Genomic DNA, 17,785 nt, shown 5'->3' on the forward strand with positions numbered 1-17,785 from the left:
TTACTGCCACCTTCTGGTGGTGGTAGGACATTACTGCCACCTTCTGGTGGTGGTAGGACATTACTGCCACCTCCTGGTGGTGGTAGCATATTACTGCCACCTCCTGGTGGTGGTAGGACATTACTGCCACCTTCTGGTGGCGGTAGCATATTACTGCCACCTTCTGGTGGTGGTAGGACATTACTGCCACCTCCTGGTGGTGGTAGCACATTACTGCCACCTTCTGGTGGTGGTAGCACATTACTGCCAGGCGCTTTTAAAACGAGGACCATTCAAACTTTTAATTCTACCGTATGTGAAGAATATACTTTCATGTGTTCCCAGTGATTTTTGTTGTTGTAGTTCAGAGATTTGACTGACAGATTGTCTTCTCTCTCTCTCTCTCTCTGTGTGTGTGTGTGTGTGTGTGTGTGTGTGTGTGTGTGTGTGTGTGTGTGTGTGTGTGTGTGTGTCATCAGGAGGGACGAGGGACATCGGCTCAGCCCTCACCAGGATGTGCATGAGGCATCGCAGCATCGAGGCCAAACTCCGCCAGTTCTCCATGTGAGTACATCTGTGTGTGTGTGTGTGTGTGTGTGTGTGTGTGTGTGTGTGTGTGTGTGTGTGTGAGATGAACAGGTGTAGCGTCTCCTCCCACTTCTCCATGGCAACCTGCTCCTCCCCCTCCTGCTGTAGCGTCCTCCATCTTTGCTCGCCTCCCTCCGTCTTTGATTCCATCTGATGACATCATCCTGGATTAAAAAAAGAGGGATAACAAGAAGGACTTCCTGTTCCATCTTCACGCCTTCGTCTCTCCACTTTTAATAATCCTGCCTCGTTCTCTCGGCTCTTCTTGTCTCCCTCCACCTCGTCCTCCTCCTCCTCCTCCTCCTCCTCTTCTCCTTCCTCTTCGTCTCTCTGCATGAGTCCGTTAACTCTCCCGGTGAGGAAGGAGAGTCGGTGAGACGTTGAGACCTCCGGTAGTGTCCAAACAAATGAGCCTGTTCGCTCCTCCAATGAGGATTTCCTGTTTTTCTCTTGTTAATTGGATATTTTTTTACTTTGCGTCAGTGAGCGCACAAAACAAGAAATTTCAACGGTGTCACGTTGAGCTTGCATTTTTTTTTTCGCCAGTTATTTTATCGACAGAAAACATTGATTAAGCTGAAAAATAGTCATCAAATTAATCAACAAGTCAAATAATTGTTAGTTGTGACTTTGAATTAATTTGTTTTGTGCAAATTTACAATAGCTGTAACCTGACTGCACCACAGGCCTGTCAATCAAACAGACACGCCCCCAAAAACAGGTCTTCTTGAATCTTCTTTTCTAATGAATGAGGGATTATTTTCAGATGGACCTCCAGAAAACTAATAAGAAGGAGTGACTTTAGCTAACAACACCGAGATAACTGATGGACACATTTTATTCACTTTGGATTTGATGAGAGAAGTTGAATGGGAGTCTATGGAGCCGGAGGCTTTTTGGAGCCGACCTCTAGTGGCACTCGCTGGTATTGCAGCTGAAGACACTTCTGGATCGGAACCATTTTTAAATACCAACTTTTCTAAATTTGTGCTCACACAGCGGTTCCTCCAACCTTAAACCTTAAAGTCTGAGAATGTTTGTGTTGTGTGGACTGTTTTTGTTGTTGTTGTTTTAACAGTGTGTGTGTGTGTGTGTGTGTGTGTGTGTGTGTGTGTGTGTTTCCAGGGTGTTCCTGGACTGTCTGATCAACCCTCTACAGGAGCAGATGGAGGAGTGGAAGAGAGTCGCCAACACTCTGGACAAAGACCACGCCAAAGGTTTCACACACACACACACACACACACACACACACACACACACACACACACACATGTACTGTGTTTATCTGACTGAGGTGTGTGTTCCTCCACAGAGTATAAAAAAGCCCGTCAGGAGATCAAGAAGAGATCGTCAGACACTCTGAAGCTGCAGAAGAAAGCCAAGAAAGGTTCGTGATGTCTTCTCTGTTTGTTTCACTTCTGTGATTTAATAAAACATTATTAAAACAGAACGATTCAATCAAAGTCTGCATGAGGAGGATATAAAAATCTAATTTCTCTTTTTCCTCTTCCAACAAACTGCCTCCTTCCCTCCTCGTGGTTTCCCATCATGCTCTGCTCTCTCTGCAGCTGACGTATTCGGTGAGTTGTTCACACACATTTCCCTAACCTTAATAACCCTAATACTCCGACGATTTGGGGTTTTAATTTGTCACTAATTTAAACGAGCGTGTTAATAGTGACACATTTGGAGAATAATGATGCAGCAGACGGAGAAAATGAGACGGTCAACTGCTTTAAAAAAAAATCATTTCAGGCCGTTTGGTCGGCTGAAAAATGTTCTCAGGCTTGTTTGGATGTTTTTGTGTGACTCACATGACTTAAAGCTAAAACACAACAAAGACCAAAGAGTCTCGTCAAACAAAGGAACAATTATTTTTTTATTGGGTTTGTTCAGTAAAACAACAAAAACATGACAACAAGAAACAGTTGCAGTTACACAGACGGTCCACCAGAGGGTGCTGACAAGTTTGTTTTTAATAATAATGATAACAACATTCAAAAATGTTTTTATTCATTTCTAGAAAATATTAAAATCGATGACAAACGACCAACAGAAATTCCCAGAGCTGAAGGTGACAGTTTCAAGTTGCTGGTCCAAAACTAAAACTAAAAATTGGAATGTACAATGATATCAAAATGTGTTGAAATCAACGAATACCTGGCACTTTTTTTAGAAACGCTCGCAGCACGGTGGTAAGGATGTCGATCTGTCCACCACATTTGGTACAGATGGAAACATCTCGATAACTACTGGATGGACAGCCATGAAATCTGAGTCACGTGTCTTTAACGGGATGAAATGACCCGTTAATGTTTTAATTTTGCACCATAATGAAGTAAAAATGTCATTTTTGTCCGATGCTTTACGTGTAAACTGTTGCTGTTGACTCTTAGTTTCGTTGCTCTATAAATTTCTTAAACTAAATTATTTGTATTTGTCGATACACTAATTGACTAACTAGTTACTTTATTAGCATAGTTATGTTGTAGAATAGTTCAGGTAATTAATAACAGACAGTGGTGTCAATGCCACGGTGAGTTGGGAGGGTTTATATCAATATTACTGCCAAAAAATAACCACAAAACACCAAAATAATGCCTGCTTTTAAAAGCCTGTAGTTCCAGTCTGAGTCATCGGACTAAAAACACGAGGCGTGTTATGACTGGAAACAAAAGCTTGTTGTCGCTGCCGCCGGAGGAGTTCACGGCTTCCAGCTCTGAACTGAGACAAAAACAAACAGGACCCAGGATCGACCCCAGAGGAACCTCAGATGTGGTCGGAGAAAACTCCCCCCGCTCCGTACGGAAGAGTGTGAAGAGGACGTGGAGTTTGAGAGGCGGAAAACTCGGAGGAGGAACTCGCGCTGGAAGGACGGAAACCAACGTGAAAGTGTGACGAGGTCGACTTGACGGCGGGACGACCGAACCGAACTCAGATGTTTAAACAGTAAAAGGCGCAAAAAAATAAATAAAACACCTGTTGATTAAAAAGTTATAAACACAGAAAAGTCATTTTCCCTTCACACCAACATACCGAGCTGAATTTAAACTGGAGGTTTTGCCTCCGTTAATTGTTTGAAATATTTTATTTTTGAATGGAGGTTGAAGAACAAAGAGAAAAAGCAAAAAAGAAAGAAAACAGAAAAGAAGAGAAAAATAACGTACAAAGAGAAAAAAAAAATAAAGGAGATGAAGACAAACAGAAAACGTGGTGCTGCTTGAATTCTGCAGTGAAACCAGGAATCACATTCCCGTCTCCATTTCCTTTCTTTATCACTGCAGCGTCGGCCTGGAAAGAGTTTCAGCCAGCTCAGTCTCTCATCCCGACCGCAGATCTCACTGGAGGAATGAAGCTCTTTAATTGCATGTTTATGTCTCGTCCTCAAACGCAGAAGACGGGATTAAGAACCAACCGCATTAGAGAGGCGAACCAGAAACCCCCCAAAAGCTCTCGCAGAAGAACGTAAAGAAAAAGCAGCACTTGACAGTCAAGTCGGGAAAATTACGACGGGCATTTTTTCACTCTGTCTTATTGTCAAACGAAGCCACGAGAAAGCCTGAGAGCTTCAACGCTAGTCCGCCTCTACGGTGTCTGGAGCTGAATAATGATTCACAAGTATGTTGTTTCATTTTTATCGAGGCAGCGGCTCACTGTCGCTTTAAGAAAACCCCGTTTAGATAAGAAGAGTGTTTGGGAGTATTTAACTTAACTTAAAATATACGTATGCAGAAGTTTCTCAAAGTGCAATTCCACCGACGGCCACTAGGGGCTGCCTCCAGAAAACGTCCACGCTCCAATAGACTCCCATTCAAAAAAGCATCAACTTCTGTCATAGAACATAAAGTTTATTTAGAAAATAAAAGGAAAGTGTCGTTAGTTTGTAATTACGCCACAAGGGGGCAGTAACACGTTGCTGATGTGTCACGTCGCCAAATAAAGCAATTAATAAACACAGGTGTGGAGCAGGAAGTGACCATATTTGGACGAGCTGGGGGAGGAGCCAGCTGGTGGATCTGACCGATCTGATTGGAAACCTGACGATACTACGTCCCGCCCACCGATAGCTGTAACCTGACTGCACCACAGACCTGTCAATCAAACAGACACGCCTCCAAAAAACAGGTCTTTTTGAAGCTTGTATGAGTCAAGTTTACTTCCTGTTTCGATTATAAATCAGGAAGTAGAGTCATTGTTTAGAGTATAACAGAAACCGCACATTGTTTCACAACTGCAGCTGTTGTGTAATTTAAAGAATGAAATATTAGAAGTTATTAGAAACTCATCTAATAATGTGTTTTAATTGGACGCCAGCAGTTTGTTTTGTTTCCAGCTGGACTGAACAGACTGGTTTTTAATTCTCTGATGTGGTTCGATGGTTTGTGGGAGACTCGAGATAAAAGTGTTTCACACAGTTGGTTTATAATCATCATGTGATAACAGTTCTGTATCTGAAATATGAAGATTTAGTGACCACGCAGGAAGTTTCTACGTCTTTGACCGTGAAAACTATTTGAAAAACTTTGACGTTAAATCTTTTGTTGGCTGTTTAATTTTATTTGTTTTTAAATCAGTACTTTTTTTTTTCTTTTTGAGCATTTTTCACAGGTTTTTGTATGCAACTATTGTCCTTTTTACTCTCCGATTAGGATTAAATGTTATTTTTATTATTATTTAGAAGACTATAACAAACTTTTTGAAATATTGAATAATAACGCGTTCTTGAAAATGTGTCTGATGCTCGTTAGTCGAGCTGAAATGATTCGTTATTTGTTATCAGATAAATCAAACTATGATTCATTGTTTCATTTGTGAAGCAAAAAAAATAAATTCTAAAATAATTTCTGGTTTTAGCTTCTTAAATGTGAAAATGTGCTCTTTTTTGTTGGGACACATTTTCAGAAACTGAACATCTTTGGTTTTGATTTGTTGCAATGCACCTTTTTTTTTGGAGGATTAAGCAACAATCTGCAACAGAAGATTTATTCTTTATTTTTTTAAATTTAAGTCTTCATAACTGTGTGTGTGTGTGTGTGTGTGTGTGTGTGTGTGTGTGTGTGTGTGTGTGTGTGTGTGTGTGTGTGTGTGTGTGTGTCCAGGCCGCGGGGACCTGCAGCCTCAGCTGGACAGCGCCATGCAGGACGTCAGCGATAAGTACCTGCTGCTGGAGGAGACGGAGAAGCAGGCGGTGAGGAAGGCGCTGGTGGAGGAGAGGAGTCGCTTCTGCTGCTTCGTGTCCATGCTGAGGCCCGTCGTGGTCAGTGACGCTTCACACGCTTCACACGCTTCACACCGTTCACACGCTTCACACGCTTCACACCGTTCACACGCTTCACACCGTTCACACGCTTCACACGCTTCACACACTTCACACGCTTCACACCGTTCACATGCTTCACACCGTTCACACGCTTCACACGCTTCACACGCTTCACACCGTTCACACGCTTCACACGCTTCACACCGTTCACACGCTTCACACGCTTCACACGCTTCACACTGTTCACACGCTTCACACGCTTCACACCGTTCACACGCTTCACACACTTCACACGCTTCACACCGTTCACACGCTTCACACCGTTCACACGCTTCACACGCTTCACACCGTTCACACGCTTCACACGCTTCACACCGTTCACACGCTTCACACCGTTCACACACTTCACACGCTTCACACCGTTCACACGCTTCACACGCTTCACACACTTCACACGCTTCACACCGTTCACATGCTTCACACCGTTCACACGCTTCACACGCTTCACACGCTTCACACCGTTCACACGCTTCACACGCTTCACACCGTTCACACGCTTCACACCGTTCACACGCTTCACACGCTTCACACGCTTCACACGCTTCACACACTTCACACGCTTCACACGCTTCACACCGTTCACACGCTTCACACGCTTCACACGCTTCACACCGTTCACACGCTTCACACGCTTCACACCGTTCACACGCTTCACACGCTTCACACGCTTCACACGCTTCACACCGTTCACACGCTTCACACGCTTCACACGCTTCACACGCTTCACACCGTTCACACGCTTCACACGCTTCACACGCTTCACACCGTTCACACGCTTCACACGCTTCACACCGTTCACACGCTTCACACCGTTCACACGCTTCACACGCTTCACACGCTTCACACGCTTCACACCGTTCACACGCTTCACACGCTTCACACTGTTCACACTCTTCACACGCTTCACACTACAGATATCAACATATAACACGTCCTCATAAACATGATACGAACTCCTCCATTAATGTTTCAAGCATCTCAAACCTTCTTTCTGAGTTGATTCTCTTTGTTGAGCTCTCAGCTGATGTTTGTTTTTGTTTGTTTGTTTGTTTGTTTGTTGTCAGGAGGAGGAGATGTCCATGCTGGGGGAGATCACTCACCTCCAGAGTCTGACGGACGACCTGAAGACTCTCACCATGGACCCTCACAAGCTGCCGGCCTCCAGCGAGCAGGTACGACCGGGTTTCACTTCCTGATCCTGACGTTGATTCTTTATTTAAACAGATTGAAGTTTTCATTTAAAATCCAACGAGCAGCAGAAAGTTTTATTCTTTTGGTTTTTCTAAATTCAAACTTTTCTTTTCTTTTTGTCTTTAACTGCATCCTACTTTGTTGTCTTTTATTCTTCTAAAGCACTTTATTAAAAATACATGATCTGACTTTGTTTATGAAAACGTTGAACCACAAAGTTTATCAGTCGACCTGAAAACATCAGATTCTTGTAAATTGAGCTGAAATTTAATCAACAAAAAATAAATTTGATAAAAAAAATCATATTATAAGATGTTGCCCGAAATATGAAAAATAAATGTCTTATTAATTATTTATTAATATTTTGACTATTTGAGGGAACACGACGCCCGCAAAAAGTCTGTGGTTACCGCCATGTTTACATTATCCGTCTTTACGATTAAAAAACATTTATATAAATGTTCAGAAAACACATTTAATCATTCCTATAATATTTATTTAGAAGAGGTTTTCTTTGGTTCCTTCTGTCTGTTTGAGGCTGAAAAGATTTAAATATTTATTGTTATTGTTTTTTATTTATGCCTCTGAGAGGGAGGCTGAATTCCCAGAATTCATAGTTACAGCTCGTAAACAACAGATGAAACACATCGACTGCACGAGGATGGCGACCGGCACATTTCCTAACGACTCCTCCTTCTCCTTCTTCTTCTTCTCCTTCTTCTTCTCCTTCTTCTTCTCTCTTCTCCTTCTTCTTCTTCTCCTTCTTCTTCTTCTCCTTCTTCTTCTCCTTCTTCTTCTTCTTCTTCTTCTCCTTCTCCTTCTTCTTCTTCTCCTTCTTCTTCTCCTTCTTCTTCTCTCTTCTCCTTCTTCTTCTTCTCCTTCTTCTTCTTCTTCTTCTTCTCCTTCTCCTTCTTCTTCTTCTCCTTCTTCTTCTCCTTCTTCTTCTCTCTTCTCCTTCTTCTTCTTCTCCTTCTTCTTCTCCTTCTTCTTCTCTCTTCTCCTTCTTCTTCTTCTCCTTCTTCTTCTTCTTCTTCTTCTCCTCCTCCTTCTTCTTCTCCTTCTTCTCTTCTTCTCTTCTCTCCAGGTGATCATGGACCTGAAGGGCTCCGACTGTACCTGGTCCTACCAGACTCCGCCCTCCTCGCCGAGCACCACCGTATCCAGGAAGTCCAGCATGTGCAGGTTGGTCGCCATGGCTGCAGCGAAACTGCCTTTTTATTTGCTGAGTCGGTGCTCTGCTGCCACCGTGTGGTCAACAAGTGGAACTGCAGCTTTCCCTCAAAGCGTGTTTCAATCTGACATCACATCAAAGTAACTTCTGTCTGAAATGTATCCTCCTCCTCTTCCTCATCTTTCTCCTCTTCCTCCTCCTCCTCCTCCTCCTCCTCCTCCTCTTCCTCCTCCCACAGCAGCCTGAACAGTGTGAACAGCAGTGACTCCCGCTCCAGCGGCTCCCACTGCCACTCTCCCACCTCCCACTTCCGCTACCCGCGCCTCCTCCTCCTCCTCCTCCTCGGTTCTTCCTCAGCAGACGCCGGCCCGCCTCTCCTCTGTCTCCTCCCACGACTCGGGCTTCATCTCGCAGGACGCCTTCCAGTCCAAGTCGCCCTCCCCGATGCCCCCGGAGACGCTGCAGGTATAACGAGATGCTCACCGGTTGCTAGGATACCGTGTGTTCATCGTCTGCTGAGTCACAGGGTTTCATAGAGTCAAAGCTGTGGTTCGAGGGCAGGGTGGGGACACGAGGAGGAAAACACAGGATCACCCAAAGTAGAACCGCAAAGAACAATTACTAATTTATTCTTTAAAAAAAAAATTGTTTATTTTTTTAATTTTTTTATTATTAAATATAATAAACATTGACTAAGTTTCAGAAAATTTACTTTTCTGTCCAGTCATCACTTTTCATTCCACCTGCTTCTTCTTCTCCTTCTTCTTCTTCTTCTTCTTCTCCTTCTTCTTCTTCTTCTTCTCCTTCTTCTTCTTCTTCTTCTTCTTCTTCTTCTTCTTCTTCTTCTTCTTCTTCTTCGTGCTTCTTTTATTTTCTAACTCAACGCTGCTGATTCTTCTTCACTGACATGTTTTTTTTCTTTTATCTCTAACCTGTCGTGCTTCCTCTTTTCCTCCTGCCGGCTCTGTGTGTGTGTGTGTGTGTGTGTGTGTGTGTGTGTGTGTGTGTGTGTGTGTGTGTGTGTATGTGTGTGTGTGTGTGTGTGTGTTTATGTGTTTATGTGTGTGTGTGTGTGTGTGTGTGTGTGTGTGTGTGTGTGTGTGTGTGTGTGTGTGTGCTCTGCATGGCTTCTCGCTGCAGTTGTGTGTGTCTGCTCTGTCCTCTCAGTCTGTCAGTGAGGAGCCTTCCTCTTCCTCCTCCTCCTCTTCTTCACCCTCACACCGCTCCGGGCAGCAGCAGGTGAACGTCTACAATGTGGAAACACACACACACACACACACACACACACACACACACACACACACACGATGATGTCATGTTTTTGGGTCAGTCATATCACTCACTTATTTATTTTTGTTGAACTCATCCGTATTTTTATTATTTAAATTTATTTTTCTTGCTCTTTTTTTCCTCCCAACTGTCTCGTTGTCACGACAACCATCATCTTTTTGAATTTCTGCCTCTCCTCCTCCTCCTCCTCCTCTTCCTCCTCCTTCATCCACTTCAACCTTCAAGTTGTCAAACTGTTTCGAGCAGCACCACGCTGCCCTCTGTCTGCACGGAGCGGTACTGCAGGACCCCCACCTCCACCCTCCATACTTCACCTACTCCACCACCACCTCCCCCATCTCCTCGCCCTCCTATTCGTCCGTTTCCCCCACGTGGGCGTGGTCTCGCTCGGGCTTCGGCCAATCGGGGGAGCCGCAGCCTCTCGGAGCGATCTCGACGTCCAGAGTCCCGTCCTGGAAGGTTTGAGGCCGAACTCCGTCCCCGATGTCTCTGCTGTCCCTGTTGATCCCCGTTTGCACCTTTTTATGTTCTCAGCTTTCTTTTTTTTTGTATTTTTATGTGTTTGCTGAGTTTTGAAAGTAAACCCAACCAGGATAAATATTTTACCCACATGCTGTTTCATTCATCTCATTTTCACATTTCATTCCGCGAGCTTCGTAATTTACTTTAAACTAATAATAATCAAATCAAATAATTTACTCCTGAAATTTTAGCGGAGCGAATGGATCAACTTCATCGAGTGTTCGATGCCCAGAACAATTTATCCAATGTTTTTTCTGCCCACGTTTTTTTTTTGCGACAGATTAGCTTCTGCAGTCGTTGACGTAAGCATGTGTTGTTGTAGTTACGCTCACTGCCAGAAGAGGGAGACACAAGTTCCACACTGCGATAATATTAGTCTTAATTTTGGGCTTTAACTCCATGGTTGAGGCCAGATTTTCTTAATAAAGTCTTAATTCATCCACTTGTTAAAGTATATTTAATCTATAATGTGAATTCTCAAACATTACAAACCACAAAAAACGTGTAACGGTCAGCTGGATTACGTCTTTCCTACGTAGGACTGGGCCAAACCGGGGCCCTACGACCAGCCTTTGGTCAACACCCTGAAGAGGAGCAAGGACAGGAGAGACACTACAGATCCCAGCAGCCACCAGGGCGCTGATGTCACCGCGCCGGGGGAGGAGCCACAGGGAGTCAAGGGAAGCCACTCGCTGACGTCGCCGAAGGTCGGACGGTGTTTTTAACCGATTAAAAGCCCGACGAGTCTCATGAATTCAATGTTGATACGTGTGTGTGTGTGTGTGTGTGTGTGTGTGTGTGTGTTGACTGTGTGCAGACGGACAGGGAGGCCCACGAGGAGTTGGCCCGAGCTCTGGCCCGGGGACTCCACCTGGACATCCACGGCTCCAGCAGGGACTCGCTGCAGGGCTCCAGCGGCTACAGCAGCCAGACCAACACGCCCTGCTGCTCCGAGGACGCCATCCCCTCGCAGGGTACGAACTTTCTCCCAAATTACGGTGACTCACAACCCGGCGGCGGGGAAACGCTACGATTTAATCGTCCGTCACATTTCAGGAACGAACCAAGTCGCCAAAATAAGGCTGAATTGGCAGAATCTGAAAAACGAGAAACGACTTCGGAACTCCGAATTTCCTGAAAGCTCGGAGTTCACGAGTTGTGACGTGTTTTTCAGAAGTGGAGGAGGCTAATGTCATTTCATTTTTGTATTGAACGTTGATAAATTGGAATTTTAGTTGTAAAAAGTCAAATTAGTTCGTAAAAAAAAACATTTATTTACCCGAAGAGATGAAATATGGACGGCAAATTTCAAACACCAGCTTGTTTTTCCGCTGTCCTCAGTGTCCGACTGCGACTACTACTGCGTGGGAGCCGAACAGGACGGCGAGCATCAGTCGGACTTCGATAAGTCGTCCACCATCCCGAGGAACAACGACATCAGTCAGTCCTACCGCCGCATGTTCCAGTCCAAACGCCCCGCCTCCACCGCCGGCCTGCCCTCCAACCCCTCCGCCGTCGTCACCCCCGGGCGTCGCCACCATCCGACGGACGCCGTCCTCCAAGCCCAACCTGCGCCGCCCCTCCGGGGGCCTCAGCTTGGGCCCCATCCCCATCAAGCCCCCCATGATCCCGGTGAAGACGCCCACCGTGCCCGAACACGCCGGTTTCCCCGGCAGGGCGGCGTCGGAAGACGGGAACGCGTCGCGGACCCCGCTGAGCCCCCCGACCACGCCTTCGTCGCCGGGCGGCGGCGGGCCGCTGTCGTCGAGGTCCGTTCCCTGGGAGGTCCAGCACCGAGCCGACGGGTCGGACCCTCCCACCCCGCCGCCGCAGCCCGGCGGTCGGGTGTCGGAGTGGGAGCGCCGACCGCTCCCGGAGCTCCTGGAGGAGACGGAGTACGCCGAGGTGGAGGATTTTCTGGTGGCCATCCGGCGAGGCGTCCGGCTCAAGAGGGCGAAGACGAATGACCGGTCGGCACCGAGCGTTCACTGAGACGACGAGCCTCCGACCCGTTTTGCGCCCTCCGGCTGAACACACTGTTGAAGGGACGCAAAACTGGTTCCCGATGAACACAAACAGGAAACCGGCGCCAAGAATGGGAGGAAGTTGCCCGAAGACGCCGATCGAGGATTAAAATGTTCCATTGGTGCCAAATTTTGATATTTTTAGGTTAAAACTCTGCACCGTCACCGTTTGGCCAAAGAGTGATTATTATCTAAACAACGGGTATTTGACTTTAGGTATCGCAGCTTCTACGTACGTAAATCTGAACGTCCAAACTGATACGAAGCGAGTAAAACTCGTCGAGTCGGAACTGAAGAAGAATTCAAATCTTCGGTTCGGCAAACATTTCGATTTTATCCGACAAGCGAACGTGTTCAGACCAAGAACAAATGAAGTCCGTCTCCGTTCAGAGAAACAGAAACCTGAAACCGCTTCACGAAGCTGAAAACTGGCGTCGTGACACTCGACTCGTTTCCGGTTCCAGTTCCTACCGGGAACGCCGATCCGAGATAGTTTCCTCGGAGCAACTTCGGCACGTGAAAAGGACGAAAACGACAAAAAGGACGTTCTCGTGGAACGTAAGCGGCCTCGGCCGAAGTCCGGCTCGACCTCGTAGCAGAAAAAAAGACGTGAACGAAAAAGTAGTTTTTTTGTGAAAGAAGTTGACGAGATGAAGGAGAGAAAAACAAAGTCTCAGAGCTGGAAGGAGTATTTTCAAAAAAGATCAAATCATTATGTACATATTTATATTTTGATGTGTTTTGTTTCGTTAGTTTTTACCCCCCCCCCCCCCTCCCTCGACGTAGTTTCCCATTTTCCACTCGAGGTGCCAAAAGCCCGTGTTGCTGGATCGATATCCTTTTTATTTAATTGTTTAATTGAAATTTAAAGCTGGAATTTCTTCACCCTCCACAGCTGAGGCGTGTTTTTTTCTAGGTGAGGTGAATTAGCAGCAGCTCCACCTCACATGTCCTTAGTTCAACCTCCTCAGTATAAATAACCGCTCCGCCTTTTTCAATTAAGACCGTGAGCTAACTAAAATCCCATAATACCCCAAAAGCGGTGGACGTAAACGGCGGATTAGGAACCGTGGAAGCCGACAACTCGACGGATTAAAGTCTTGATGGTCGCCGAGCAAACGTTCTGTAAACTGGAGAAAAAAATCAGTTTAAATTATTATATTTTTTTTCTTAAAAGCACTTTTCAGACATAATTTAAAAAAAAAAAAATCCAAGTACAGCGAGTCTGTTTGACCTCCCGGTTCTCCCAAAAAAAACCTAAACCTACTTAACTGCTCTACGTGACCGCACGAACCTCGTAGCATAACCGAAGCGGTTGCTACGGTTTCCGTGTCGCTATTTCAAACCCGGAGTAGGCGGAGTCGTGTGGAGTCGTGTGATTGGTGCGGAGTCGTGTGGAGTCGTGTGATTGGTGCGGAGTCGTGTGGAGTCGTGTGATTGGTGCATCGGTCCGCTGAAGCCCGAACAGATGTAAACAACGTTGGGGACTTTAAATTTGAGTGACGCCAGCTACTGAGTCGAGAGCTTTTGACGCAATATTTACCGTACGTGAACCTCTGAGGACACTTGGGAACGTTGAGGACATCCGAGCTGTTTGGTAAACTGGACTGGCGTCCTAACGAGCCGGCCTGTTGAGTTCCCGACAAAGCGAGCGCGTCCCGGCTGAAGATGTGGAACCTGGTTTTGGAGTTCAGCTCGTTTTAGTCCGAAACTGTTTGTGCTTATTAGCCATCGAACGCTAACCGTCCAGTATAAAGAGGTCTTTCAGGTGGTGTAAGCCACGCCCCCTCTGGCAGCCATGTTTGGAGGTTCTTTGCCGTTTCTGAAATTACCCCCCGATGAGACCTCCCCATCGGCACCACGAGGCTGAAGGCTGCGACCAACTGAAAGTCCTCCGCTAGCTGCGACTAAATTCACCGTTTCAACAGAACACGAGCAGATCGCGCTGCGTACTAATATTCGTATAACTACAACAAATAACGTCGGACTGTAACTGTACTCGCTTGTTGTTGCTAAATGTCGAACAGCCCGATGAATTCATCTAATTTGTATTCGTGGGTAATTAGCGTAGCGGGTTGAAACGTGTACGCAAAAACACGTCCCCTTGTTGCTAAGAAACGGTAAAGCTAATAATGGCGTCATCGTACATCGTACATTATTCATCGTACATTATTCATCGTACATTATTCATCGTACATTCATTCTTTATTCATTTAACGTCGTTTTTATTTGTCGGTTTCACCTTTTTTTTATTTCCCGACTGTCCTGTTGGGCATTTCAAACCTATTAACAAAAAATATATTTAATATGCATGTTTGTTTTGTTTTTTTTGTAAAAAACCTTTAATAGTTCCCTTTTTTTCTACTGGAACTTCTTTCCTGGGTTGGTTCTGACGATAGCGGACCAGAACCCGTTTTAGACCCGTCCCATCATCCCGACAGGAGTTATTAACGTTCCTTGTTTTTGACGCGACGCCTTCGTACGATGACTGAAGTCCGTCATGTTTTTATATCCGTGTTCATCTCAGTTTTTGCCTCTCGCAGGTTTACGAGTACAAACTGTGTAGCTGACGCGATAACGCGTATGAAGCCGAATGTTTTCCAGCCTGCGACGTGTCCGTGTTGATCCGACGCCGAGGATGAGGAAAGTATTACAAAGAGAAAAACCACCCGTTGGTATCAGAAAACCGTCGTCCTCGGCGACGAGCTGTCGATGTGTCCGTCAAACGTTTCGCCTTTCATTTCAAACGAGTTGCCAAATTTTCTAACACGACATGAGGTCTGAGTTTTATTTTTTTGTACGATCTTCCTACTTCAGGTGCTTTCTCGCTTTTCTTTTTTTTGGTGTATTTCCTGGATAAATATCAAACAGTTTTCAGTCTCCCACTTTCTGTTTGTAACAGCTGTTTTTTTGGTTTTGGCTGTAAAATAAAGTCGGAGAGAACTCGTGTTTTTATTTATATTTTTTTGTCCATCAGACTGTCGTTTTGTATTTCAGAGTTCAGTTTTATTTGAATTGAATGCGGCTGAAGTAGGAAAATCTTCAGTCTGACTGTGAGCTTATGATTGATGATAAATGTCTCATTATCTTTGGTCCTTTTTTTCCCATACAAGACATTTGAATTGTCCCTTAATAAACTTATCGAATACTAAAAACAAGTATTTTCAGTGTTTTTTTTTTCATTTTATTATCTCAATTACACAATAACATATCAAGAGACTTCATATTTTTGTATCATTTATGATCTGACCGAATTAGGCAATATTTAATTTTACATGTACATAAATGTTGTGACATTAAAAGGTTTTACGTTTTTTTTATCTAACAAAAAAAACTACCTGATGTCCAACATGTATCTTTGTCTTATAAATTAAATCATTTCAGATTTGAGTTTTTCTTTAAAAAAGAAGCTGTTTCAAGGTGTCTTATTTCATGTTTCACCATTTTCTAACTATTAAACTAAGTAATTGATAATGAGATGATGTGTTAAAAGTGTATTTAAGGCCCTCATTAAAAGACAAAGTTTTGTGTTTAAGATTTATTAATCTGAAATGATTGTGAATATTTCAAGATAAACAGGATCTGACCTGCTGCCTCAGTCTCCCGTGAGACTGCCGTTTTTTCCCTGCCTTGCTCCAGGGCACCTCAGCGACCAATGAGAAGCATCACCTGCAAGTAAACACTCCCAAATTTATTCTCTCCTCTTTTTGTTTTTTAAATTACACATGTTGCAAAAATGCACACACACACACACACACACACACACTGTAAATTCCACGATATGATTTTACAGTACGTCAATGTAGCGGTGCAGACTGTCCACTAGATGGCAGCACGACACGACATTCCTCACAAACTTTTGATCATCAGAACTGGAAATTAAATCCAAACATCATCATCATCATCAAGAGAAGAAATCTTCTTCATGAAAATACACAAACATGAGATGATACAAAAAAACAGCATTTAGTTTTACAAACAGCACTCGATTGGTTATTTAATTATATATCCCTTATTGATACGTGATTCATACACGCTGTATTGCTCGTCTTCATCCTGAACGACACGTCTCTCCTCTAATGAGACAAAAAAAAAGAAAAAAAGACAAGACTCCCTCGAGGCTTGATGTGGTTATTAAACACCTTCTGCAGCCGAGTTATTAAAAGTCTGAACTCAAACGACTTCTGATTGGAGGATGAAGGATTATCCTCTTCCTCTGAAGATTAACAATCAGGTTTAAAGCGTCTAAACCAGGTTTAAATAATCTAAACCAGGTTTAAATTGTCTAAACCAGGTTTAAATTGTCTAAACCAGGTTTAAGTAGAGAGGAAGTTTCAAACTGGACAGCAACTGTCTGGAGCTTCAAGTCTGATGAAACCCCCCAAAAATGCTAAAATAACCTAAAATTGGTGCAGAGAGAAGAACACACAACGACCTTGGAAAGCAAACGTCAGCGTCTGAAAATAGCAACTCCAGTTTCCAAACAGTGTTTACTGCCCCTGAACGCCTCCCTTTTGTTTTAATCAACAACATAACGAACCCTCGGAGGAGCTTCGAGAATCACAAAAAAAACCAAACCTTCTGATGTAGAAATAAAAACTAAAAAAAGGTGATGGAGCTGCAGCAGCTCTTCATGCAGGTTTTACTGCTCGAGGTAGCCGACAACACGCCTTTCATTTATTTACACGCTTTTACTTTCGTGGAAGTTTAAAAGATTCGTAACGACTGATGATTCAATGAGAAATGAGAAAAAAACGTGTCGGTTCTGAATCGTGAATAAATAGTGTTTCAGAGATGAAGTCTTCAAGAAACTAAAAACAAATTATAAAGTGTCCGCTGGAGTAAAAATGAAATATATAACTAATGTGCTTTGATTTCATTTAACTTGAGTTTAAAACAACAACAACAAAAAGAAGGCAGACAGTGAGGGAGTGTGTTGAACACGTGAGATAGTGTTTGTGTTTCTACGAGCAGCTGATTCTGTCTGCTGGATGTTCAGACCGAAGAGTCTGAGACAGCAGAGCGTTTCCCATCAGGCAGCGTTCAGGAGTCCTGACAATCACCTGAAGGTTCATAGAACACAATATAACAACATAATATAATATAAAATAATATAATATAATATTCAGAACAGTTTTTCCCCCTTTGCCATCGTCTTTGAAGGGAAAGGAAGGGTACTCGTAGAACTGCAGTTACGTCTAGTAACCACCGTTTCTTCACTTGTTCAGGCAGCTGGGCAGCGGGAAAGATCCGACTCGGTCACCTCCGACTCCCCAGTTTGAGAAAGTTCCCATGATGACAACAAAAAGAAAAAAAAAATACACGGCAGCCGCCCCCAAACACCCCCCCCCCCCCAAAAAAAAAAAATAAAATAAAAAAATCTGCTCTATCTGCTGTCTGAGAACAAACGAGCCGCTCGTCACCCGTGTAGAAATGAACTGGAGTCTATTATTATTCGTACACGGCGTTTCTACGTGTTGTTTTCTGCAGATAAAGTTTGAAACTGCCAGCAAACTAACGGCAGCAAAGTAGCGTGCGAGGGCTGTTCCCATTCGTTGTTGTCCATCACCTGAATTAACCATCAATTGACGTATTTTTGCGCCGAGCGAGTGTTTCTCGACCGTTTCACCTCAAACCTAACCAACTAATACCTAACCTAAAAAAAAAAAAAAAAAAAAAAATTCCCCTCGGGATTAATAA

General features: G+C 44.2%; 1 protein-coding gene across 1 annotated transcript in view; it reads left to right on the plus strand.

Moving 5' to 3' along the window:
* Positions 1-15,243, plus strand: part of LOC138209936 (protein MTSS 1-like) — a 38,328-nt gene extending 23,085 nt beyond the window's left edge. Inside the window, 14 exon segments of the mRNA XM_069168747.1 lie at positions 459-543; positions 1,693-1,784; positions 1,880-1,954; positions 2,136-2,147; positions 5,667-5,824; positions 6,952-7,059; positions 8,163-8,260; positions 8,488-8,566; positions 8,568-8,714; positions 9,765-9,998; positions 10,601-10,768; positions 10,879-11,035; positions 11,403-11,584; positions 11,586-15,243. Coding sequence (XP_069024848.1) covers positions 459-543; positions 1,693-1,784; positions 1,880-1,954; positions 2,136-2,147; positions 5,667-5,824; positions 6,952-7,059; positions 8,163-8,260; positions 8,488-8,566; positions 8,568-8,714; positions 9,765-9,998; positions 10,601-10,768; positions 10,879-11,035; positions 11,403-11,584; positions 11,586-12,053 — 2,063 coding nt within the window. The 3' untranslated portion in view covers positions 12,054-15,243.
* The last annotated feature ends 2,542 nt before the right edge of the window (positions 15,244-17,785 follow it).

This window comes from Embiotoca jacksoni, unplaced genomic scaffold (genome assembly GCF_022577435.1).
Source record: "Embiotoca jacksoni isolate LCO1_2020_lvr unplaced genomic scaffold, fEmbJac1.0.p SCAF_41, whole genome shotgun sequence".
Lineage (NCBI taxonomy): Eukaryota > Metazoa > Chordata > Actinopteri > Embiotocidae > Embiotoca > Embiotoca jacksoni.